The 27,766-nt window shown below is 38.1% G+C and overlaps 1 protein-coding gene across 4 annotated transcripts in view; it reads left to right on the forward strand.

Annotated features, from left to right (window-relative positions):
* The first annotated feature begins 2,106 nt into the window (after positions 1 to 2,106).
* RERG (RAS like estrogen regulated growth inhibitor) overlaps positions 2,107 to 27,766 on the forward strand; it is a 132,231-nt gene continuing 106,571 nt past the window's right edge. Inside the window, exons 1-2 of one of the 4 annotated variants that reach the window (XM_033222770.1) lie at positions 2,107 to 2,268; positions 18,423 to 18,597. In XM_033222770.1, coding sequence (XP_033078661.1) covers positions 18,537 to 18,597 — 61 coding nt within the window. In that variant the 5' untranslated portion in view covers positions 2,107 to 2,268; positions 18,423 to 18,536. Of the gene's footprint in view, positions 2,269 to 14,431; positions 14,809 to 18,422; positions 18,598 to 27,766 lie in introns of those variants that run through there. The other 3 variants (XM_033222774.1, XM_033222769.1, XM_033222772.1) reach the window with 3 other exon arrangements.

The following is a 27,766-nucleotide window of genomic DNA, read 5'->3' on the forward strand; positions in this document are numbered from 1 at the left end:
TCACTAATAATTTGCTCTGATAAACATGAAGAGAAAAACGTGATTTCCATTTTCTTTCAAATCCTTAATTGTAGGAATTCACATTTGAAATGTTATTATCCTTTGTTCTCAAATCACTCATTCGCCAATCATATATCTTGGTTTGTTTCTGCAGATTTCCTACATGTGTGCTGCATTGGGACCAGTCACGCAGAAAGACTGGCTAGACTTTCAGTCGCGGAAGAACACATCCAAGCATAAGTGGTAAATTTGAAGGGGACTTGGTTAATGCTAAGTCAACCTGGATAGTTTAATTGCCAGGAAAGAGGGAGGTAAAACCGAGCCAAAGAGTTGTCTATTGACAATGGTACCAGGATCAACGACCCCTGATATTTCCAGGAGCCAGTATAGTTTCACATCAACAGGAGTTAGGAATGGTATACTTGGAGGCTACGTGGTGCCAAAAGCGCAAAGGTGGGAAGTTCAGCGTTAAAGAGTTCTCTCCAGCCTGGAGAATGAGCAGCAGTTTCTAAAGGATTATGCTATCTTCTGATCAACTTTTGCCATTTGACTTAAAATTTTAAACTTGCATAAGTAATCGCATGCACACAATAAAATATCCAAAAGATTCAAACAGGTGTATAATGAAAGGGAAGTCCCTCTCCAAGCCCTCAGTTCTCTTCCCAGAAGAAACCACTGTTTCTTGAGAGGCTGAGGCAGGAGAATGACATGAACCCAGGAGTCAGAGCTTCCAGTGAGCTGAGATCGCGCCACTATACTCCAGCTTGGGTGACAGAGCAAGACTCTATCTCAAAAAAAAAAAAAAAAAAAAAATTCACAGTAAACACTTTGTGGAAAGGAACACCCTGGTCTCTTAAGACTAAAGGTAATTCCTAGTGGAATGCTTTAAGGTAATGGAGGTTGATGAAAGCTAAAACATCACGTGTGTTACTTGAAAGCTGGAGATCCAGGAGCACAGTTATGTGACAGCTGGAGACAGCAAGGCAGGCAGAACTCTGGATAGGAGCCAGAAGCACCAGAGTCCTTGACTCCAACATAGGGGAGCTGAAATGAATCAGTAAGAAAAAAACAAGCAATCCCAACAAAAAGTGGGCTAATGACATGAATAGACAATTCTCAAAAGAAGATATACAAATGGCCAACAAACATAAGAAAAATGCTCAACATCACTGATGATCAGGAAAAAGCAAATCAAAATCATAATGTAATGCCACCTTATTCCTGCAATTTGTTCCATAATTAAAACATGTAAAAAAAAAAAAAAGTAGATGTTGATGTGGATGTGGTGAACAGGGAACACTTCACTGCTGGTGGGAATGCAAACTGCTACAGCCACTATGGAAAACAGTGTGGAGAGTCCCTAAAGAACTAAAAGTAGAACTACTGTTTGATCCAGCAATCCCAGTACTGGGTATCTACCCATAGGAAAATAAGTCATTATACAAAAAAGATACTTGCACACTCATATTTATAACAACACAATTCACAGCTGAAAAATCATGGAACCAACCCAAATGCTCATCAACTGAGTGGATAAAGCAACTGTGGTATATATATATAATGGAATATTACTCAGCCATAAATAGGAATGAATTAACAGCATTTGCAGTGACCTGGGTGAGATTAGAGACTATTATTCTAAGTGAAGTAACTCAGGAATGGAAAACCAAACATAGTGTGTCCTCACTGATATGTGGAAGCTAAGCTATGAGGACGCAAAGGCTTAGAATGATACAATGGACTTTGGGGACTTGGAAGGAAGGGTGGAAGGGGGATGAGGGATAAAAGACCACAAACAGGGTGCAGTGTATACTCCTCAGGTGATAGGTGCACCAAAATCTCACAAATCACAACTAAAGAACTTACTCATGTAACCAAAGACCACCTGTACCTCAATAACTTATAGAAAAAATAAGAAGTTGGTAAGGGGAGAGTGAGTGGTCAGAAGCCGAGTGGGGCCTTTGAGTAAGTCTTATGGAAGGAAGGAACCTCGGTGACGGAATCTTGAAGAAGTGATCTAACTTCCTTGGGGACAGACCTCAACAGAATTTAGAACTCTGGTAACTAGACACTCACATTCTAGGGATAGCTCCATATCCAGCCATTGGTGGGGATGCTCAAGGGAGCAAGATGTTCTCCTGCTGTATCTCAATTTGTCTATGTCCTTGTCTCGACAAAGGCCAAAGTGAGAATCTTTCCAAAGACTGCGGACATTAGCTGAACCCTCACCCTCAATGCCTCTGGTCATTTGGCAGAAGGCACCCACAGGTAACACAGGGCAGCCCAGGGGTAGGCCCTTCCAGGAAAGGCCTCAGCTGTGATCCAATCAGGGCTGTTCCATACCCCTCCCCATCACCATGTGTTTTAGGGAAGCAAGAGATGAGGGGTCCTCCCTGAACAGGAGCAGGTTGTCAGGGGTTGGGAGACAGGTGGGTCTGTCAGATTTATACTCTGGTCATGGCTGGCAGTATGGGAAAGGGAGTGTTGGGGACAAAGCTTTTCTTTTCACATGTTCATCCTGAGACTTCAATCTGTCATCTAGCTTCCTCTCTGACTGGAGATTCTCTGCAGATGCTCCTATGTGCCTGATCTTGGGAGGAAAGTTCTAATCTGGGTGACCGCCTGGGAAAACAGCAAGGCTGGTCATTGACGCCACATGGCCTGGCTTTTGGATACTCTCTTTTCAGAGTTCCATGCGACATATCAAACGGGAGCTGTTGGATGGATTCACCTTCTCCATCTCCTTCAAAGAAGGGCAGGTGTACCATGCCAGCAACCATGACCAGCAGTGCTCTAGGGTGAGAGTAGGCACCGAGTGGTCCCCAGAGACAGCCACCTGTGAGAAGATGGTGAACCCAGCACATATAAATGAATATGGAAACTCCCTGGGCTCTGTCCTAGGGCTTTCCCAATTGAGTAACTCACTGTCCCCTCACAGAGGAATCTGGCTGACATTATTCCCCAGTGGCAACTTGATTACATGCAAAATCCCTTTCACCTCCTTGTAGGAGGATCAGAGAAAACCCCATGAGTATCTCTGCATGTTGCCACGGTTTTGTTTTAACTTCCAACCCTAGATATCTCATATAGTATGCAGTTCCATGGCCCTGCTAGATGTCCTCCAAGACTCACAGTCCAACATTTACTGGGGAGGTTTTTACACAAAAGTAAGGGGGTTACGCAAAAAAGGAGGTGAAGGTACTCCATGCATTTGTCTGTAAAGGGTCATCACGCAGAACTCATCCCTCTAGCCCCATCAGGGAGGAGCCCCATGGGGAGGTGTCCTCACATGGCATCATACTATTCCTTAAGGGAAGTCATTTCCCATAGCAGGTCAACCTCTCAATGCTGGTGGATACTGTCATGATAAGATTCCATTTCCATGCAGCTGTTCTGTGGGGAGCATCCTATGTGTGTCCTAATAGGCTGGAATAGTTTTCTAGAGCTGCCATAATACGGCACACAGACTGAAGAGCTTGACCACAGAAGTTTAGTTTCTCACAATTTTGGAGGATAGAAGTCCAACATCAAGCTGTCAGTCTGGGGTGGTTTCTCTGAGCCCTCTCTTCTTAGCTTGGAGATGACTGTCTTCTGTCTCTATATTCAGAGGACCTTCTCTTGAGCTTTTCTGTGACCTAAACACCTTTCCTTATAAGACCTGTGGTCATATTAGATTAGGGTACACACCAATAAACTCACTTCACCTTAAAAAAGAAAAGAACCTATCTCACAGACACACAATTTAATAGAGGCAGAGTCTGGATTCCAACCTATGCTGTTCCTGATCTTATCCATGACGTTATTGCCCCAGTTAACATCTGGCAGGAATTAATTTATCAGACTGCTTCTGTCACCCAGCCAGAATCTAAGAGAATAAGACATCAGACAGGTTTATTTGATGGAGGTATAAAGGGAAGGAGGGAAAATGGAGATGTATGATATGGGTATGCTACAGAGAAAGTACAGACTCAGCTTAGAGCATGGTGGATTTGGGCATCTGGAAGTCAATAGAAAAGAGAATGGAATCCCTAGAACAGATCATTGTAAAATAGATTATTCATTTAGCTCCTACCAGTTTTTGCTTCTACTTGTCTCCTGGTCTCAGATTTTGACTTTGATAAACCTGCCTCTCTTCCTTTCTGCCCTTCTGCCATTTGACAGCTCCCTAGGCTTTCATATCTGCATGTTTTAAACTTGGCTTGTCCTGTTGAGCCTGTGTAACCCAGTGCCTCCCAATGTTCTCTGGTTGGGGTGGCAGGTCAGCTAATATTAGGCAAATATTTCTATAGCTCTCTGTAGTGTGCTACAAGGGTAGATACATGTGAGAGCTTCTTTTCAGGCATGCATTCTTCTTTTCTTCCACCATCCAGGATCAACACACTTGAAAACCTCGAATTTTTCCTCTTCTGCTATGCATTCACCACTCTATGTGATGCGCAACACGTACATTTTAAATGTTTAAAAAAATTTTACATATAGTTTTGATGAGAGATCTGCTTAATTGATTTGCAAAATCTTAACAAAATGACTAGATGGGGTCTATCAAGGCTACATCTGAGGAGGTTCATTAACTGAAGACATTATGATAAAAACAAAACTATAGAATCTGAGAATGACTACATTATGTTGTGGACTCACGAATAATTATGTACATTTGCACGTGTTGCAGAGTAGTCTTTTGACATCATTGTCCTTTGCTGTTCAATCCTGTTGAAGGATTAGTAAGAGCCCTAGAGGCAGCAGGTAAGACAACCATCTCTCTGCTTATTGGTTTCCAGATGTATTTTCATACACAATCCAGATTCTGCTGATGTTCTTCTATTAGTCCTAGGTTGTTATTTCATTCTCAGCTGTAACATTCACTTCTTTTGTAGCAGTATTGAAAAATCCTCAGTTCTTGTTTTAGTTAAAAGTTCACTTTAATTACAGATCTTTAAACTATTAATGTAGAAAGGAAATTGCTTTCTTCCATTTTGGGAAACACCTAGATACAGCTTTATATTTGTTTGTTTATTTTGCTCACCTCTGAAATTCTGAGCCATGGATACATTTAAAAAGTAAATTGTAAATTTTGGTTTTTGTGTTTCAATAAGCTCCAGCAACTCTATCCTTCAATATTATAATTCAGCTAAAGGTAAAGGGAAAAACATAAGGGCAAACCATATGTGTAATGGAGAAAAAGGCACTGATAGCAAGGCAACTGAAAAGGTGACTGCACTGGAATCCAGCTTTTATAAAAGTGAGCCCCTGTGCAGCCAGCCCTGCAGGGACACTAATATGCAAAGGACCAGCATGATTGACAGTAGCGTGACTCTCATGCTCTGTCCCAGAGTTTGACATAAATGACAGCATCTTTTCATTGACTTCCATGCCTTTCTGTCATCATCCTTCATGAACAAGCTGGCTAAAATAATATTCACAGCCACCAGAGAAAATTATATGAGGTATCATCTTGACAGTGTTCATTTGAAAGATGTAACTGCAAAATCCAACCATTTTACATTTTTGCACTGATGATCTTGTTTCTGATGGACCAGTTTCCCTTGACAAGCTTTTCCAACCATCTCTAGAATACATGTATTCATTTTCCAGTTTATATACTTTTAGTTTTAAAAATATGATATAATTTTTATTTTGCCAGCTAATGCAATACATATATCTTCATTATAAGATAAGCTAAATAAAACAGACTAAAACATTACAGATAAGCCTAACACCCCCTTATCTACCCACACCAAACCCAGACGCTTCTCCAAAGGGACTTTCATCTGTTAGCTTTCTATCTTTCATACATTTACTATGAAATCATGTGTGTCTTCACATAGAAATTATGTAGACTTCTTTCTTCACGTGAATGGCATCAGATTTTATGTATTGCCCCTTGTTTTGTGTTGGAGATATTTTATGTCAGTATATATGGATTTACCTCATTAAAATGATGAATAATATGTCTAATATAAAAATGTACTTTTAGATGGTTAAAAATTACATAAATGATATTTGGTATATAGTTCCTTAGTACCATGACAACACAGTTGAAATCAGTGAGGTACATCCGTATATAGTGAAATGAAAAGATCTCTAAAGCACAGTGAATGAGAAAAAGAACAATTTGTACATTATGATTCAATATGTAAGAATTTTTTAAAATACATATTTATGAGGGTGTGTGTGTGTGTGTGTGTGAGTGAGTACACACACAAAGGAGGAAGAATATGTCCTAAACTGTTAAAGTAGTTTGTTTTATTTGAGTGTTGGCTTTAGATTTTGGCATGCGTTTTCATTTTTATCAATGTCTTATTTTATGTATACTGGCAGCATTTTGGAAAGACTTAGCTGGGGATAGCTAGCCAGATGAAATATTAAACCAGAAATTACTATGTATCTGTTTCATGCTCAATCATCCACAGATCATACATATTTTATTGTATTCATTTTATTCAACAATACTGAAAATGAATCAGGCTCTATCTCCACGCCAACCACTATGTAAATAAGTAAAACTGTAATATTTTCCACCTTCTACAGTTTTCCCTGAGTTAGTTGCTTATTGGCATCAGTTGGTGGCTGTTATTAAACATTAGTATTTCTGTATCAACTGGATTCATTAAATGATGATTTCATTTAAGAAGAGTTTCTACTTTCAACCCTATATAAGAGACAGAATGGAGGGAAAACTATCCTAGCTCATGTGGCTTCTTGACCTTTTTTAACCATAGATGATAAATTGGATTTTGTGAGGTTCAAAAAATGTTCCAGTTTGGAATTGTTTTTATGTATCATTAAGGCAAAGGTAGGAAGTACAAAACCATGTGGACTATCCTATATAAGTAAATGTAGTTTTTCACATTGACCCTGTAGTAAGCTAAATTTTGCTTTTATTATGTTATTCCAGGTCCCACAAATTGTCAGAACTTTGCAAATGTGTTTCTAATTCCCTGCCAGTTTATTAGGTAAAGATCCTCCAATAGCATCTGAGCAGAGTTAACCTCCAATGGAATATACTATTCTATTTGAATTTATTAATTTCATCAAGATTCTAACTTATATAACTATAATACTTATATAACTAGTGATAACTAAACTGCATTTACTGTTAGCAGATAGTCTCTCTCTCTTTCCCTATTGCACAGTACTAACATGGAGACATATGCAACTAATCTTAGAACTGTTCTACTGTCCACTTAAAAGTCAGTAAAAGTGATAGCAATAAAAATTCAATAAGAAATCCAATTCTTTTAGGATAATCTAATCTTCAATAGTCTGGAAAAATAGTTTAAACAGAGATTAACTAATGAGAACTAAATTTGGTTCAGAGAGTATGGTTCAAAGATCTGCTAAGATAGAGGCACTCACTGTCTTCTCCCTTTCCTCAACAAAGTGGGCTGTCATTCCAGCAATCCTGCCCACCATAGGGTATGACCAGATGAGCGGGAGGATTCAGAGTGAGAATCTGCAAAAGAGACACAGAATACTGACTACAGCTTACTTTTCTCTACACATGCTCATTTCTAGTATTCCTGTTGTCGTGCTCAGAACAACACCAAATGAACTGAGAATGGGAAAGAAGAATAGAGGCAATCAACCTTGGCCAAGGCAAGGAAATATTACAAAGGGAGATGAACTTCACTGCATTATAAAAGTAGTGAAGCATTATGATTCAGAACACAGGCTTTGGGCTAACTTTCACGTAAGGAATGACATGGAACAAAGGTTGGTTGCAGAATTGGCCTTTCCCTTTGACTAGTGTTTGCATGCAACATCTTTTTCCATTTTTTTTTTACTTTCAGTCTATTTGTGCCTTTATATTTAATAAGTGATTTTTGTAAAAAGCATACAGTTACATCAGTTTTAATCCAATCTGACATATTCTGTGTTTTAATTGGAGTGTTCAGTTCAGGTACATTGAATGTAATTTTTGAGATAGTTGGATGTAAGTCTAGTATCTTCTTATTTGTTGACAAATGTTTCCATCTATTTGTTCCTTTATTTCTCCTTTCTTGCCTTATTTTGTATTAATGGAATATTTATATTTTATTTTATCTTCTCTATTAGGTTTTTTTGGTTATACTTTGGGATACCTTTAGTGTTTTCCTAGAAATTGCAAGTGAATTCTTACATTATTAGTCTAAGTTAGTAATTTTGCCAAATCCCTCAATGTGTAAGACATTTATAACAGCGTAACTTGATTTATACCTCTTACTTTGTTTCCCACTGTCATATATTTAACCTCCAGATATTATAAATCCACAAGACATTTTTATACTTGTGGTTTTCATTGGTTAATCTTCATTTATTTTTACCCATTTATTTACCTTATCAGGAGTTGCTGATACTACTAGAATTTTTTGTTTTTGCGTCCATCTGAAATCATTTTTTTCATTGTTCTGCCAGCAACCAATAAACTATTTCAAATTTTGTCTGCGAATAACTTATTTCAACAAGTATAGAATTCTAGCTCAGCACTTTGAAGATGCCTTTTCATTGTCCTAGGTTTTCCATAGCTTCTATTGAGAGGCTATAATCCATTTTTACTATATTTTTCCCTTAAAAATGGTGTGTCTTTTTTGTATTTTTCTCTAGGTGTTTTTAGTATTTTCTCTGTATCTTGATGATCAGAAAGTTGACTGAAATGTATGTAGGTTTAGATTTCTTTTTATTTACCTTGCCTGGGGTTCATGAAACATCTTGAATTGAGAGATTACTATCTTTCATTAGATTTGCAAAATTTTCAGCTATTATTTCTTCAACTATTGCTTTGATCTCATCCTTTCATTCTTCTCTTTCTAGAACTCCAGTTACATGTATGTTATGACTTTTGATAATGTTCTACATTTTTCATTCTCTGTTTTCATCTTTTCATTGTCTATTTTTTCTGTGGCCCATTTTGGACATTTTCTAATGACAGATCTTTGAATTTACTAATTCTGTCTTCCAATCTTTCAATCTACTGTTAAATCCCTCAAATGCATTCTTAGTTTTAAGTATTTATTTATAGTTTTTTTTTTTTTTTTTTGAGGCGGAGTCTTGCTCTGTCGCCCAGGTATTTATAGTTCTAAAGTTTTTATTTGATCCTTTTCATAGTTTCTATTTCTCTGTGAAATACGCCCAAATGGATAAAAATATGATAAATACTTTATATTTTTATCTGTTTTTGTCCATTATTTCCTCTATTGGTTTTAGCATAATAATCCTAGCAATTTTGAAGTCTTCATCTAATTACTTCAGTATATAGATCATCTATCATCTATTTTTATCTCTTGAGTATTGGTAAATTTTATGTGCTTCTTGCCTATCTGGAAATGTTTATTGTCTGTGTTATGAACTAAATGTTTGTGTACCCTCAAAATGCTTATACTGAAGCCATACTCTTAATGTAATTTTATTTGGAGATAGAACTTTTCCAAAAAGAATTAAGGTTAAATGAGGTCATAAGGGTGGTATCAGATCCAATAAGACCAATGTCCTTATAAAGAGAAACACTGGAAAGCTCTCTTTGTCTCTCCACACACTCATGCAGAGGAAGTCCTGTGAGCACATAAAGAGGGCCGCCTGCTGGTCAAAATAAGAGGCTTCATAATGAAACTTTCTTGGACTTCTTAACCTCCATACATGTAATAAATATACTTCTGTTGTTTAAGTTACCCATTCTGGGGTACTTTGTTATGGCAGCCTGAGCAGACTAATTCAGTAGGTTTGACATTGTAGATGATGGTTATACAGGCTCTGGATCCTGTTAACTTTTTCAAGAGTGTTGTATTTTGTTTTGGCAGGCTGTTAATTTGCTGGTGGATGAGATTGCTCCTGTAAAGGTCTCATTTCAGTCTTTATTGTGGGGGGATGTCTTTCAGATCCACCCTTAGTCCTAGGTTACAGCTCTTCTGCCTATGGCATTGTCCTCACTCCTACTTCACAAAGATTGCTGAATTCTGACTGGGCTGAAACTCTGATGTCTTCTCAGTACTCAGAGAACTCTGGAATTCAGATCTTGGGATTCAGGAGCTTTCAGACTTTAGGAAGTTGTTTTTTACCAGATGTCTCAGAGACTCACCACGCAATGTGGAGCCCTGAAATTAGCCAAGATCCTAGGGACATTTCCATGCAAATATCTGAGCTTCTCTCTCTGTGGCTGCTGCCCTTTCTGATAGCCTTCTGAACCCGGCTGCCTTAGTAGCTCTGAACCCTAACCTCTCACTGATGTTTGGGCTTCACTTTCATGGATATAGGCCCTTAAGGTGACCCCAACAAGAAAATTTGTGTGCCTGTGGGGCTAAACTCTAGCACATTCCCTCTGTCAGATGTGCAGTCCTGCCTTGGTTGTTTGCCAATGCTTCCAAACAGCTATTTTGTATATTTTGGTTAGCCTTTATAGTTGTTCCCAGTAAACAGGAAAGTTCAATCTCAACTAAAATCAGTCTTGCCTTTGCCTAATATTTAACTAAATAAATGGTAACAGCAATAAAATGTCCATCCCAAAGTCAAAAGATGATCATTAGTAGCAACGAAATAAGGAAAGGAGTATCATTTCTTGCCATGTAACTTCAAAATGAAATAAAGAAAATAAAAGATCATGATGTAGAAAGTCCTGGCTTTCCAGAAGCAGTACTGATGAGTGATCAAATCCTAAGTATTCTTTCTCACTAATTAAGGATGTCCCCAAATTTGGAGTGAAATGAACTGAGCAACTACACTTTTCTGATGGGAGGAGAGGGCAGAGTGAGTAGTCATAGTGGAAATGGCTTGGGAGAGAGAGTAGAGGGCTCCAAGAATAAATGAAGAATGCAATCTCAGGCTTAAGGGAATCTTTCTGAAACAGTATGTGATCCTGACTGCCGGCACTAAATCCTGAGACAGAGTCTTTAGTAAAACCTGAGAACAAAAGTAGAGCATGTAACCTCTATCAGAGGCTGCACAGAGACTCAGAAGCCCTCTTCTCTTTCCTTTACCATCTTCTCATCTCGAGACGGTAGACAGAATACAATGCTCATCTTCAAACCATTGCTTTATAGAAAAAACAAACAGGCTTCAGATAAGGTAGGAATGAAGTCAAGCACAATTAACTGAATTTGTATCATAGCAAATATGAGTCCTGATCTTAAAATGAAACAAATAATAAACATAAAAACACTACGCAGGTAAAAAAAAAAAAAAAAAAAAAGGAGGGGAAGGCCATTGTAAGCAAAAGTAGGCTAATAACAAATTTAAAAACAACAAGAAAAGGAAGAAACAGGTATTCTCAATTATACAATACAGCACCTGCAAGGCCTTCTTGAAAACACTGCTTAATGAAGATATCAAGGGATGAATCAAAATAATCAATAATAGAAAAACCATGATAAAAGAATCAATTAAAGAAATTTATTCTATTTCAATATAGAACGAAGTTTAAATAACTTTGGGAATGAGAGTTGTAAGTGGAATGTGAATGTTATAAATCTTGACAATGAACAAATAAAACCTGTGTAAAAATATAGAAGAAGAAAAGAAATAAAAGAGACATAACAAAAGAGCTATTTTCTTCTTTTTAAATGGCAAACAGTCAGTTGATATTGACTAAAACAAATATATGTTTAAGCGTAATGAATTCAGATCTGGTTTTATGTAATAATTCAAACTGTAAAGGAATCTTTAGGGTGAATATCTCATGAAGTGAGTAAATATCTAAAGTTCAGCCACTCTTTTTCACTTTAATTTTGTTATCTTCTTCATTAAGTATACTTTTAAATTAAAAATAGCATCTACAGTATGATAATACTTAGCATATCTGTGCCATTTCACATACCTGTGCATCAAGATGTCTGTTTCCTACAATATCTGGAATGATGATGGTCCCCGTATGTTAACAATGGTTATTGTTTCTGGATAGTGTGATTCTGGGAGTGATTGTCTACATCTTTGTATTTTTTCTTCTGTTTGAATTATTTATAACAAACATGATTAACAGCTACACACACACACACACACACACATACACACACACACAATTCCAGTTTCTAACATGCTTTGTGGTTATACCAACTCTTCATCTACTTGTTTTGTGTTAGAGGTTTTAGCTGAAGCCTAAGGCCAGGCTGAGAGACTGGAATGTGACAAGGACTTCCCCTTTCCCCAGGAGAATTCTTGCCCAGCAGACATATATCATGGAACCATAAGTACAAAGTGTCCTCTGCCCTTCCTACTGATCCATGAGGCAGGCAGTACAAGGGAGGATGCTTCTTTCTGCTGCTTTCAAGACAAAGGAAGCAGCCTACAGAATATAGGATACATACAGAAAATGTAACACAGTGGGTGTCAGGCTCCAAGATAGCTACTTCATCTCTCTTAGAGCAGTACATCAAGAACTGCAGGTGTGTGTGCAAACGCCTCCCTAGTTGAGGGAGGAGTGCTGTCATATAGGCGCTAAGCAGGAAAATGGAGAGAATCAGGTTCCATAGGCAAGTTCCAAAAGAACTACTACAAATGGGACCTGTCTTGGGCCCTCTTCGAAAACTCTTTTTTTTTTTTTCTTTTCTTGAGACAGAGTCTCTCTTTGTCACCCAGGCTGGAGTGCAATGGTGCAATCTTGGCTTACTACAACCACCGCCTCTGGGATTCAAGTGATTCTCCTGCCTCAGCCTCCGGAGTAGCTGGGATTACAGGCTCCTTCTGCCACTCCTGGCTAATTTTTATATTTTTAGTAGAGACGGGGTTTCACCACATTGGCCAGGCTGGTTTCGAACTTCTCACCTCAGGTGATCTGCCCACCTCAGCCTCCCAAAGTGTTGGGATTATAGGCTCGTGCCACTACGCCTGGCTAATTTTTGTATTTTTAGTAGAGACGATGTCTCTACCATGTTGGCCAGGCTGGTCAATAACTCTTATTAAATAAGAGTGGCAAAGTGGGGATTCCAACTCAAGTCTCTGTAAATAGTATATTTATCGATATAGGGTCACAGATTTTTTTAAAATTAAATCTTGCCCTGAGTATAAGATTTAATGGGGGAAGCAAGGTAACATGTGAAACCTGAACACCTTACTGCCACACAATTCCATGTAATTGGAATTCTGTAAGATTCTATATAATCAATCTGGGCAATTATTATCTCATCCCAGACTTCAAAGGTCTTCTGCATGCTAAGACACCAAAGTCTCTCTCTTTTCCAGGCCTCTTTCTTAAATGTCAGCCGCATACATTCAGTTTCTTACTGGATGGTGTATCCTAAATTCAGTATGTAAAAAAGCTCAAACATATCCTGTCACAACTTCTTTATCTTAATTCCTTCAATTCAGTAGGTATTTTTAACTACCTACCATATGCCAGGCTGTAGGTATATACACTGTATGGATGATGCTGGGAATCCAGAGTCACACATGGTACATTCCTGGCTTCTGGGAGCTCACAGTTTAATGGAGAGGACTGAGGAGCAGAAATGAGTACGACACAAACACAATGATAAGATCACAGGGTCCTGTGAGATATAGAGGGAGGCATCTAATCCAGATGTGTGGGTGTGGAGGGAGGGATACATTAGGGATCAGGAAACTCATAAACCATACAGTGTTTGAGCTTTCTCAAAGAACGAGCACGGCAACTTCTGCTCAGCTAAGGGAACTCCTCCTTTTGCCATAGATCTAGCTGTTCCATTCAGCCATTCACTCGTGGCTGCAGTGACTTTCCAGGTCAGCCTGGACTCTGGAAATTGCCCCCATGGTTACCTCCCTTCCCATTGATGACATTCTGCAGATCGTTCCGTTTGCCCTAGGCCCCTGTCTGTTCTAGATAACACTGGTTTTCTGGAAGCCGCTTGGTAACTTGGTAAGAATACCCAGATTTGTAAGGGAAAAACAATAACGTAAGTGTTTCCTGCTCCTTTGCTCAAAAGTTTCAGTTTCTGAGAGATCATTTAACCTCTCTGAAGCTCACCTCCTCATCTGTGAAAGGCTGGTAATTATAATACTAGTTCTTACATGAAGAGAGGTTGTAAAAATCAAATCAGATGAGGGATATGAAAGCAGGTCCAGCACAGCTCGCATATTCAATGTCTTTATTACGGTCTGAGAATAATGGAGTATGACTCCAATGCAAATCCTATAAATGCTGATCTTGTGAGAAGGACGAGAAGCTTTTGGAACTTTCTCAAGTATATGAGTAGAATTTTAGTTGAATTCCGTGTTTGTTTTTACTAGCATCTCTCAGTTTCCAATCCAGTCTGGATTTCATTCCAGCCATTTACTAGCCTTGCATTACCTTCTCCTTCAGTTTCCTCTTGGGTATCATGGAAAGATAATTAAAGATACTTCAAAGAGATATTGTGAGGATCATTTGAAGTAAGGAATAGAAAACACCACGTAGTGATGCTTTCTTAGGCAAGCTTTTAACCGAGGAAAGCTGCCCTTCGGTGAGAGCCTAGAGGCCTGGAAATGACCAATGAAAAAGGGAAGCCCGTCTTCGGTGCAGCAAGTTAAAGACCCAAGCTCGCAGGCCTGGGAGGCAGCGCGGCGGGAGGAGTCTACCCCTGAACCCAGTAGGGGGCGCCGAAGCGCCGCACTGCAGTATCCTGGCCGCGGAGCGCAGCGGCCTTGGTCCGGCTCAGCTCGCGTCCTGCCGCAGTCCCTCCGCCGCTAGTCGGAGCGAGCTAGAGTGAGGAGACCCGTGCCGGGCCAGTGGCACTTGCTTCTGCGGCTAGTCCCACCCACGACCGCAGCCCAGCAACTGGAAACGCAACCCGAAGCCTGGGCTGCGCAGCGTGGGAGGGCTTCGCGATCTTGGGGGACCCATTCCGAACTTGCAGAGGACCGTAGCTCTCCTGGCCTGGAGAGTGTGAACAGGTGAGTGTCACGCACGTGTCCAGGTGGCTCTTTCGGGACGACTTCCTGCAGACCCATTCCGAGCCCCTGAGCGCACTCGGCCTCTGAGTCAGTCCTCTTGGTCACCGGGTCCTCCTCCCAGGGTGGCTTTAAGGGTTCGCTGAGAGGGAGATGTGAACACCGGCAGCCTGGCTTGACAGGGCTCTCCTAGCTGAGAAGAAAAAATGCCCTTGTGACTTAAAGCTGCATTTTCTCCCTAGCCTGAAAGCAAGTGACTTGCAGTCCACAATGGGTTTGTTTATTATTGCGAGATACCTGTTGATTTCAGAGCAACATTAAATAGCCAAGGGGCTTGTACAATTAATCCTGGTTTGCTGTTACTGCGTAGTAATAAGAAGAGGGAGAATTCCTAGTAATGAGACCAGGAAAACTTGATTTCAGAACCGGAGAAGGGGAGGCCAAAAAAGAAGAGAATCTCATTTCCAGGACTAGACTAGGGTCTTTGCTTCCCTAAATAGCTACAGTTGATTTTGATGAGCGCATGAAAACAGAAGTTCCAAGCATGATTACCTTATAAAGATGCTTGCTTGCCCCACCCCCAAGAGGAAGCAGAAAGCATGAACTTTGATAAATATAGCCTTGAGAATGATTTATTAGGAATGAAAACTTTCTTTAAATAAGTAAGTAAATAAGGTTACAGTGATCTAAATATCATAGGTCTAACAGAGTGTAAGCTCTTCAAAGGGAACTACTTTTATTTGTATGTGCATAGCGTAAGTGTGGAATAAATCAATGAATGCATCACTAATAATACAGGATTTGGAGGCTAGCGTTTTTCCTTTTTCCTTTAATTTATGTTTAGGAAAAAAAAAACCTACACCTTCAAACTAAATGGGTAGGACTTTACCTCTAGGAGTGATAGGAGCTGAGATGTTTTTGTCCTAATAAAGCATCGTCCACATAAAAAGTGAATAGCAAATTTCAGCCCTACTCAGAATATTCCAGCAGAACATTAGGACAAATGGATTTTCTTAGATCCATGTATGGAAGCTCTCAGATTATGAATTATTGTGAACATCAGAAACTTGGCAACAGTTTACTTATTACAACAATTTACAAATTTATGTTTGTTTTCTATCTTGTCAAATGTAACTTTTCACATTTTCGTGTGAGAAATAAAATGTTGAAGAACTCATGTCAGTTTTGTGTCTTCCTTTAAGTGATTTTTCTAAACATAACACTAGGTTGACAATAACCAGCTGTATCTTTATTAGGTTATAAATGGAAGAAATAGCCCACACAATTTCTCTTTCTTAAGTGAAATTCCTATGCCTCTGAGGCCATTTAGGGGTTACTAAAAAATGTGACTTGTCATTTTTTTTTTAAATCACATTTGATGGCTACTTTCATGAAATATTAATCAGAGAGATAATTACTTGCATTTTATATCCATGGATATTAACAGTTTTGCATGAAATAGAAAATTATTGTTTATACTAGCTCCAGACACTTGCATGTTCAATGTTTCAAAGAAATACTTGTCAGCACCTCTTCTCATTTATAATTTAAATAGTTAATATATCTCCATATATTATGTTTCTGTGATGAAGCACTAAACCTTGAAGACATAGGGGCCTTTTCTTAATGAATGCATCTAAAGTGACAAATAAGGAAATCTTTTTATCTTTAGCCAAAAATATGGGACTGGACAAATTGCAGATGTTTAAGCTTCTGGTTTTTGTTATTGATGATTACTTAGACCCTTTTTCATTATTGAGGATGAAGTAAACAACAGCTAATGTTAATGTTGATTTTTCCTTCCTTCAGAGGAAGCTCTGGCACTTTGAAAATCAGCAAATACAAAACCTTGTTAGGTACAGGATGATAGCTTAAATACGTAAAGAAGAAAACAATTACATGTTAATGTCTTTGTAGAAATACTTTTTCAGAAGGGTTTCCACTTTTTTATTTCTCTCTCTTAAGAAGCTCTTTGTAAAAATTTATAGATGGAAAAAGTCTAGCAGGAACAGTTAACACATTTAGATAACATATTTGTGTTTAAAACGTCTTTCCAGACTTGAAAACTGAATGAATTATGAAGACTGATGTGATTAAGTTTAACATGGGTAAAAGTGCAGTGTTGTATTTAGGTTTAAGCCATTGACTGCAAAAGTTCAGAATGAGGGGGTCTGCAGTCCATGTAAAAGATGTGAGGCTTATTGTGATTGGCTGTGCTACAGTACAGCCATGGTGTGCAGATTAACGATAGTGAAAATCTCAGGGAATTTATACTGGGTCAGTTTGTCAGGTCATATCTCAAAGTGGAATGCAGTGGACACCACGTTTTTAAAGTGATTAAGATGTTGAGGAGGCAATGCACATGATGAAAAAGAGAGTAAAGGTCAAAAAAACATAAACGAGAGTGTACATTCCAGGAAGAACAAGTGGACAGGCTGGGCCTCAAGTTCCTAGAAAAAAGAAGCCTACGATGGAGCAAGGGTCCTACTAGATGCTAGGATTCTTAAAAGGTTCTGAGTGAAATACAAAGTTGACTTATTTTGAGTTATTTCATAGAGAAAAACCAGGACAAATGAGTAGAAGCCACAGGGAGACAGATTAGAGCTCAATATTAGAAAGATAGTTTCTCCTAATTGGAGAAATGAAGCAACTTTCAGAAGTAATGAGCCTACCTTTCATACCTGGAAGTGGTAAGTCAGGTATGGAATATGGAATGATTGTTATGTCCTAAGGAAAGATTCTTGCTAGAAGAATGGCTAGAAGATTCCTTCGGATGACCCCCACTCCAGCCCCCACCACCACCAAAGCTCTTTCCAAATTTACGTTTCCGTGGTCCTAAGAACCTAGATGTCATTCCTAAAGCACCAAACTAAATAAGATGTGCTTACTTTGTACATAATGTTATTTCCCAAGTTTTAAGACAGCATTATAAACTAATTTACTTGAAGTCATCATAGAAAAGGAATAATAACTTGGAGCATGGCATTTATTGTTTGTGTACCAGGGCATGGTGCCCAGCAAAATATAAAAATATAATCTACATATTATATATTGATTCCTAGAACCTGTGTATCTGTATCTGTCACATGACTTCATCATGTGATCAAGAGTGAATTGAGATAAAATTTAACTTTGAGATGCAAAATTGAATTGTGTTGCATTGGAATTGACTAATATGAATATATATTATTCAACCCAAAGAGACATGAAGAGGCCCAAAAGTGACTCTTTCCATTGCCCCACTGCATGTGTTTGTACACTGAATGTTTACAGATAGATGGTAAATGTGTGTATTCACATACCTTAAGTATTTACTTTCTATACTACCAAGAATCAATACCTTCATTAAAAGATTTCTTGAGGAAGTACTTTAGAAATGCTGTTGTGTGTGATAATGCATGTTTTAGTACCAACCAGATCAAAATCCAAGTCCTGAATCTACCATTTATTAGTTAAATCATTTACAGTAAGTTACCATAGACTTCTCACAGGATAGTGGTAAGGATCAAACTAGAAAATGTTGATAAAATGAATGGTGGCTGGCATATACTAGATGCTTAATAAATATTAATTCATTTTCTAGTCTCTTATGAATTCCCAAATTTCTTTTGTTTAAGGATTGTGGACTCTTCCAAGATTTACAATGATATGGTGAATCTAAAGACTGGAACCGAAAAGATTTGCTCAGTGTTTTAGTTTTAACAACAGTAAATTGTCTACCAGCACCCATCATGGCTAAAAGTGCAGAGGTCAAACTGGCAATATTTGGGAGAGCAGGCGTAGGCAAGTCAGGTAAGATTTTCATTGTGGTTGTTGTAGTGTGTGTGTGTGGGTGACTGTGTCTCTTTATTATCGTTTCTTGGGATTGGGCAGGTGGGTAGTTGGTATTTCTCCTATTCTCATTTGTTACTCTTTCAGATAAAGTCTCTTCATCTAGAACTTTTATTTTGTCTAATTGACTGTTATATATCCTTTTGCTTATTTATGTTGAAGTAGCTTTGCTGATAACATACACGATAATGGATATATCAGAGGTCTTGGCATTCTGATTTTTAACAACCTCCAAAGAAATCAGATCATGGAAATTATAAAATACATACTTGTGCTTTTCTCTATGTATGAGATCTTGAGGGACTGATTTTACATATCATTCATTTTTATATTCTCAGCCAACAGTCCAGTGTCAAGCATGTGTTAGGTGCTTTAAAAATGCTTAAGTGAATCTAGCTTTATCAGAAGCAGAATTGCATTATTGCCCAACACTCGAAAATCCTGAGGATTCCTGAAACTTTAGGAGTGCATGCCCTCAAGCAAGATAGCTATTGCAAATGCCTCTGCAGTGAATTTAAATTAGCAAGTTCTGGCTAACATCAGTAATTCAGAGACTTTGTTCCCCATCTGAGAAATCACTAGCAGACCTTTAAGATTAAGGGTGAAATGGTGGAAGTGAAAAATGTACCTAATATCTACTTTGAAAAATATGTCTTCGATCTTACAATTAAAGAATTCCAAAGTTGAGGTTGCTAAAATATTAGGGCAGCATGACCTTTCAGGATAACCTCTTGCCTTAGTCTCTTACTGGAGGAAGGAACCATAATTAACTGTACACAGAGCTTTTGGTTCTCAGGGAAGGACTCAAACAGATATCTGGTAGGTGCATGTTTGCAGGGGGAAACCTGTTTGGAAATAAGCTGTATAATCCAATACATTAGGTAATCCACAAAATCTTAGACAAATACACATTATAGCTTTTTAATTCTGTGACCAACCTTTCTTTTGTAACCTGCTTCTGGTTTAATTTCAGCAGTAATCTTCCCTCTTCTAAGTCTTTGTTTCTTCTTTTTCTTTTAATTTTTTCAAGAGTACTCTTTCCTGCTACCACCCTTTTCTTCTGTTTGCTGTTTGCTCTTGCCTCTGGCAGAAACCACGCAAGGAAAATAGATAGTTGGCAAGGCTAAGAACCTGCCAGCCTTCACACGATTGAAGATAGTTAAACTCCTCCCTGTTAATCTCCTCAGTGTTTCCTAATGGCGTGAGAACCTAATTTCCGTAGCTGGTGGAAGGATCTGGAGAATGAGGAAATGATTCCTGTGAGTGGAGGATGGAGGGAAGGGAGTGTGGGAGAAGACGCGCACTGCCAGCAAGAGCTTGTCTAACTCCTTGTGAGTGCAGGGTCTAGGCTTGAGGCTGACCCTTTATTCCTTCATTCCAGACTTCCCATGGGCAATAAGGGAAGGAGATTTTTAATAAACCTTGTATCGTTTGTTAAAATAACCTACATGTGATTTAAGAAATCAAACATAAAAAAAACTCAGCTGAGAGAACCACGTAGCCGTACGTGTGTCCATCCGTTTCCCATCTACATGATCTCGGAGCAAGCTGGGTGTCTCCTGTCAAGGGTCATGCATCAGCCTGAGCTGGGACACCTGTTTTCATTGCCTTTCTCCCACATGGTTTCAATTATTCCTCTCGTTCTCACCTGACCATTTTTCCTTAGGCATTTCTTTGTCCGCTGCTTCATCTTTTTCTTTTCTTCAAGCTTATTGAATATGAGTTCTTCCCTTACGGTCTTATCTGTTTTTTTTATTCTCTCATTCATTGCTTAAAACATAGCCATCTTCTGTTATAACCACGCTCCTGAAATCGCTTTTGCTAACGTCACTACCAAACAATAACCAACACATCTAATGATCATTTTCCAGTTCTGATCTTCTTAGACTTCTTTCTATCATCACACCGATGCTTATTCTGTCCTGAAATTCCTTCCTTCCCAGGCTCCCATGACATCACACTCTTTGGCTTTGCTGCTCTCTCTCCATTGCTCCTAACTAGCTGTTCTCATGGGTTTGCTGTTCGTCTGCCCACTTCTCAAAGTTGACGCTTCCAGGGTTCTAGATATCATCTTCTTGTGTCCTTATTCCATACACTGCCGCTAGAAGTGCGACTCACCCAGAGCCGAAGATAACACCTGCACAGGGAGATCAGATTCTGCTGAACTTCATTTTATTTTATGTAAAATGCACAGGTTGAAATTGCTCACTAAGTTTCTTTCCAACTCTAATAACATTCAAATCTTCTTTGGACTGTTTTCTCTATTTGCCTTAAATACATTCCACCATTTGTGTTTATTTTCATTTAGGTGAAAATGATAATGACAGACTACATACCTTTAACAATTGCCTTTTTGTCTGTCATCTGTAAACAGACAGTGTTTTCCTATTTCAACGTTAAATTATTTTTCTGAGACCTGTAACTGCACCTCACATTTTAAAAGTAGCACTTGTTTGATGCATGGGTGATAATTGTGAAGGCTTTTTCCACAGTTCAGTGAAAACGACCACAGACTACTTCATATCTACCAATTTCATTTTAAGACACTGGGTCTCCCTCTGTCACTCAGGCTGGAGTGCAGTGGCATGATCATAGCTCTCTGCAGCCTCCAACTCCTGGACTCAAGGGATCCTCCCACCTCAGTCTCCCCAGTAAGTAGGACTACAAGTGTGTGCTACCATGCCTGGCTCATATGCAACCATTTTGAAAATAGACTACAACAATATTGAATTTATGTTGATTCTAATTCTTTGTGAATATGGCTATTTGATGTCTCTGCCTCATCATTGTATCACGCATTTCTCTTTCTACTGCAGAGACTTTATCAATCTTATAGGTAACTTTTGCTTGTTTAAGTCTGCAAGAAATTATACCTGCTGGAATGTAATTCAGTAACTCTTCACTGAATTGTTTCAGAGGCTTCACGTCTTCCTTGTCCCCTCTACTTTCCTCACACTTAATACCAGTAGGAATTGAGGATAAACAAGACCTTATTGCCCATTTGCTAACAAGGAGTCGTATGGCTTGGAGTCAGGAGTGTGAGCTTTTGTTAGCCCTGTGAACTTGGCAACTTTGGCAAGTTACTTAACCTGTCAATTTCTTCAACTATGAAAAACATGTAATAGCACCTCAGTTGTTACTAGGATTGAATGAGTTGTTACATGCAAGTGTTCCTGGCACATTGCAAATGCTCAAAATTAGCTTATATTATTATAATTTGTTAAGGTATGCTTTTTTAATTTGTAAGTTCCACAGTGAAAACATACAATTAAAGATATACTTGCATTCAAGTGAGTATTTTGGTTTTCACTAAGTCAGACAGCTTATAAGGTAAAAACTCCATATCCCTGCTCAGCATACCCTGAACACACACACACACACACACACACACCACACACACACACACATACTTTCTCTCTTTTTCTCTTTCTTGAACCTAAAATCTGGTTAATGTCAACTATAGCTTGACTACAGATGATCATAACAATACTTCATATAGCTTATATTTAATCTTGTAAAAAGCCAGAAATATGTTAGTGTCACCAATAAATTAACACCTTTAAATGTGAAAGTGCTTCTGGTATGTGGCAGATGGCTTCCTAAGCCCAGGTGATAGATAGGCCCTCTATATTTAAAACAGAATTTAACATTTACCAGAACTTTTTCATTGACAGTTTGACCACAGACATGTCAGCAGAGGCAAAATTTAATAATGTGCTAATTACTAAAGAGTACTGATAAAACATGTGAGGGATGCATGTATGTGCACTCACATGTGTGTAATATATAAGTATTTACATGGCCTGCTGTACTGGGGGAATTCTTGTTCCTTCTAATTGCATCTTGCAGTTCTGTCTTCAAGTGAGCTTGCTGGCATAGGGATAGTACGGTGAACCCCATGGGGACGCTGCAAAGTGTAGGGTCATGATTTCCCAGCCCTTTCTATCTTTTGTTGCCCCAGCCGGGTAAACATTTACTTTCATTGGCTAAGGGTGAAGCATTAATAAAGTGGCATACAGGGCACAGATTTCCTTGTGTGCATCAGCCTATATTTTGACAAATTCCAAGTAATTAGAGTGATAAGACTTGCCAATAAGCCTAGAATGCACATATTTTTATTTCAATGCTTCTTGTAGTTGTATTATTCAAATTCGTAGTAAGTGTGGGAGGGGGCTGATAGAGAAACAACTGAAATTGTAAATTTAGTTTCACAGCTGACATTCTCATTTTAGAACTGAAATATTGTGTGCCACAGCTAACTATATTGCTTGAAAGGGCTAGTCTCAAAGTTAATTGAGTAATGCTATCCTGTAATTCAAAAGCCAATTGGTGCACTCATCCATGAAGGCTTAAGTTCATAGACTCAGATTGCTAGGCTATAAACTGGGTGCCAAAAACAAACAAGCTTGTGATATTTTTTTCTGTGGCACAAAGAGAAGTGATTTTTCGTCCTATTTTTTGTTCTTGCCTGCTTTATTCTCTGTCAATTATAAAAAGGTTTTTAAAAGCTTTTTTCATCTTATTTTTAAGTGGGACAGGGACTATTCTAATTTTAAATGTGACTTTTAAGATAACCACCAAAACCTGCTTTAAAATATATGTATACTTCAGACTGAGATATATTTATGAGATCTCATATATATAAAATAAAAAAACAGAAACATCAGTCGCATCTCGGATAGATCAATTTTCTTATGCTATAGAACTCCTTTTTGTGTTTTAGAACTTTTTCTCTACTGAAGTAGCTATATACCAATTTTCCCCTTCTTCAGACTGAATGGCATAGTATGATGCTTTTTGAACATTGTTTTCAAAGTACTTCTAATAGGAGAAAGAAAGATCTAGGGGGTTTGGGATATGTAAGCATCTCAGAATCATGTAAGTATTTTGCATGTTTTATAATTATATAAAATGTATGCAAAACTTACTATGAATTCCTAATATATCTGTTTGTTTAAACATAAAAACAATCTTCCCTAAAACTCAGTGACTAAAATGAACTTTTCAGGAAGATATAACAAGTTTATTCGTGGCTCTAATATCACATAGGTTTCAGGTCCACTTGAGGACTACAGGTCTAAGAAGCAGCCTCAGAGGCCGGGCGCGGTGGCTCAAGCCTGTAATCCCAGCACTTTGGGAGGCCGAGACGGGCGAATCACGAGGTCAGGAGATCGAGACCATCCTGGCTAATACGGTGAAACCCCGTCTCTACTTAAAAATACAAAAAACTAGCCGGGCAACGAGGCGGGCGCCTGTAGTCCCAGCTACTCGGGAGGCTGAGGCAGGAGAATGGCGTAAACCCGGGAGGCGGAGCTTGCAGTGAGCCGAGATCCGGCCACTGCACTCCAGCCTGGGTGGCAGAGCAAGACTCCGTCTCAAAAAAAAAAAAAAAAAAAAAAAAGAAGCAGCCTCGGCTGTGCATACCACGTGAATGTGAACACAGACAACAACCCTGTATCTCAGTTTTTACCTCCTTGAGGACCCAACTAGCCATTAAACTTTTGGAGCATTATTTTCTAAGATTCTATATATTTTTCACCATCAATCACAGATTTTTGTTTTATTTTTAGTTGACAAATAGTAACCATAAATATTTATGGGATATAGTTTGATGTTTTGATACATATATGCATTATGGAATGATCAAACCAGGTGAATTAGCGTATCCATCCCCTCAATTGTCATTTCTTTGTGGTTAGAATATTTAAAATCCTCTCCGTGAGCAATTTTGAAGTGTACAGTACATTGTTATGAAGTATGGTCACCATGCTGTGCAATAGATCACCAGAACTTCTTCCTCCTGTGTAACTGAAACTTTGTATCCTATGACCAATGCCCCCATTTGGCCCATTGATACCTCTCCCAGTGACGTTAACCACCATTCCACTCTCTGTGTCTATGAGTTCAACTTTATTTTAGATTCCACGTATCAGTGAGATCATATGGTATTTCTTTCTCTGGGCCAGACTTATTTCACTTAGCATAATTTCCTCTGTGCTTATCCATATGGTTGGAAATTATAGAACTTTCTGCTTTGTTAAGGCTGAATAGCATTCCATAGTGTGTGTGTGTGTGTGTGTGTGTGTGTGTATGAGTGTGTGTGTATATATATATACACATATATATACACACATATATATATAAATATAAAATGACATTTTAAAATCCATTCATCCATTAATGGGCATTAAGTTGTTTTCATATCTTGGCTATTGTGAAAAATTCTGCAGTGAATGTGGGAGTGTAGACATAAGATTATATAATCTTTATGGTAAATTTGCTAAAAACATTGATCAAGATAAGAAAAAGGGCAGATTATGCTTCCCTCTGCCCCTGTGGATGCAGAGCTTGCATGGCCCCTTAACACATGTATGTATGTAAAGAAGCTTTTCCTAGTTGGTTTATGAAATTGAAAGAAAGATTACCAGAAATGAGGCCTATTGATTCCTGGCGTAGTTGGTGGTTAGAGGAATAATTGTTTTTAAAGAATTGGACCAAAGGGAGGGAGGTGGTTTTGAGACAAGTCTGGGTGTGGTTAGGAAAAAGGAGCCTTTCTGTTGACCTAAAATATAGTGCTCTGGTTACCTGTGGCTTTACAGTGTTTGTATCTTCCTTTACCTGCAAAGACAGAAAAGCAAAAAGAGGCAAACAGCCTAGATGAGTCCATTGTAATTTGTTTTTTCTACCCCAAGACCAATGAAGCCATGTTTTCAAATTGCAGGTGTATGCCCATGTGTATGTATAGACCTCTGTGCAATTTATAAGTCATTGCTGACCTTTCTTGTATGCCCAGGAAGAAAAAAGAGAAATGGTGCTTGAGATGGCATAGGAAAATAAAAGTAAACAAAAAACTAGAAAAAAATGAAAATTAATTGTTACTGGTAGGTGGCTAAGTACTTTGCAGGTTGACAATGACCATTTCTTAGTTAAGGCTTTTCTCTTAAGAAAAATATAATTGGGGGGAAACAATACTGGAAAACAAAACAAAATCAAGAATTATTTTTCAAAGCCGAAAGGACGTATCTCTGTTCTTGCTTTTTTTATTGGAATATATTATTAAAATTGAATTGTCCTTTATTTCAAACTAATGGCTAATTTATTCATTGAAATGTTTCTGTAGTTAAATACCAGCTATCTATTAATTCCATTTTGATCTCGACTTGTTTTCTTGGCAACTTTAAAAGACTAACTTTAAGTGGAGGGAAGAAAATTTTAAATCATCCTTATAATTCCCCTTTTTATTCCTGGTATTTCTCCAAATTATGGGTTTGCAGAAATCAGCCAGATTTTCAAGGTGGTACTGGCCTTGAAGCCAAAATTCCAGTGCAAATGCATGTCTGTTGCTACAGCTGCCTTTGAAAATTGATGTGGTTTCAGAAAAACAGCCATAATTTCTTCCATCCCATGGAAAATGAGTTGCTATATTGTAAAGGCCAGGCAGTCTGAAATAGATAATTTCAGCATGAATAAACAAATATGTAAAGCTTATCCATACGTATGAGAGATACATGTGAGAGAGATCCTGGCGAGATCACCCAGCTTGTTGGTGGTAGAGCCAAGTCTAGAATTCCAGTCTATGACTCAACGCAAGGCTCTTGCAACTTTGCTATCAAAGGTTTTCCTTTTGTGTCATTCAGTTATTTTCCACATCTTTTCAGATATTTTATATTAGGAAATGAAATGACCATTAGAATTTTATCATACAAACTTTGTAAAACCTGATGGATCTTGTTTTTATAAGGAATTCACAGTAACTAATAAATAACCAATGCATGGCAAAGCCCTCTGGGAGTACCAAGTGCGTTATTAACCAAAATAGCCAAAATTCTCAGCAACTTTTATATAAAAGAGCGTTCTCTTGCAATGCAGTATTCTATGTCTTTAGCCTCAGATCAAGTGTTAAAAAAAAAAAAAATACTGGTGAATCATCTTTTGCTAAAGAATGTGTTTCTCATTGTTATGTAAATAGCCTACATTACACTGTGTCCTGTCCTTATGATCTGATAGTAAAGAAGCACACAACTGACTGTAAAGATTGAGATTAAAACCTCATTTTAATTTCATCCTTATCTCCTTTTGTTCATCTGCCCAATGATGGATTCATTTGTTCTTTTTCAATTTTTACAGAATGCAGGTAAAATTTTTACAGAATGCATTTTACAAAATGAAATTATGGCATTGAAGGTACTTTGAAAAATTACAAGTCTGATACAAATGTGGGCTTAATACTAAGGTTCTGTTATTATTGATCTGCATTCATTTTTTTCCCCTTATGTTTCTTAACATTTCTGTTTGGAGAAGCAGCATGGTGAACTCTTTGGCTGTCTGCTACTGAAGGGCAGATGAATACACTCAGTCCAGCAGTTGGCTGTTTGTGTTCCTCCATGGACTGCCCAACAGGGAGGAATGTGACAGCATATCCAGAGGTTGTAGTTTCAATGCCTTAGGAATTTTTGGTTTCAAATATGTCACATGAAGAGACATTGAGTTGATTTTTTTTTTTAAGTATCAGTATGTAAAGTGGGCAGTCAAAAAGGAGAGGAGGGTTTAGGACAATACCTTAGACTTATGCCTTATCGGATAATTAAACATGGTGTGTTTATATAATGTTTTAATAATCAAATCTTATCATTATATAAATTAAAACTTTAAAACATTTTAATATTTTTGATAGATTTTTCAGTTAACATATATGTACATGTATGTGTATGTGTGTGTATTTATCTATTTCTCTACAGTCTTAAAATATATTTTTATTCATTCAGTTGTTCATTCAACAAGTATCTGTTAAGCACCAATTTTGTGTTCAAAAAGAGCTGGTCTGGTACCCCTGCATATCGTGCAGGATACATGTATCTTCCAAAAAGGCAAAGCAGTAGCTGTTTCTGTTCATTATACTTCTAGAGCCTCACGCAGTATATGACACATACTAGGACTTAATAAATAAATGAAAAATTTGAATTAGACTATGTTGTCTAGTTTGGCACACGTGCTTTAAAATTGTATCAAGGGTCATGTATTTTAAATAGCCTCCTTATTATGACCAAAGTGGTTTCCTTGCCTGAACTTGACTGTCTCCAGTGACAGGAATGCATCATGATCAGAAGTAGATTATTTGCACATCCGCCTT

The sequence above is a fragment of the Trachypithecus francoisi genome, unplaced genomic scaffold (genome assembly GCF_009764315.1).
Source record: "Trachypithecus francoisi isolate TF-2019V2 unplaced genomic scaffold, Tfra_2.0 Lachesis_group11, whole genome shotgun sequence".
Taxonomy (NCBI): Eukaryota; Metazoa; Chordata; class Mammalia; order Primates; family Cercopithecidae; genus Trachypithecus; species Trachypithecus francoisi.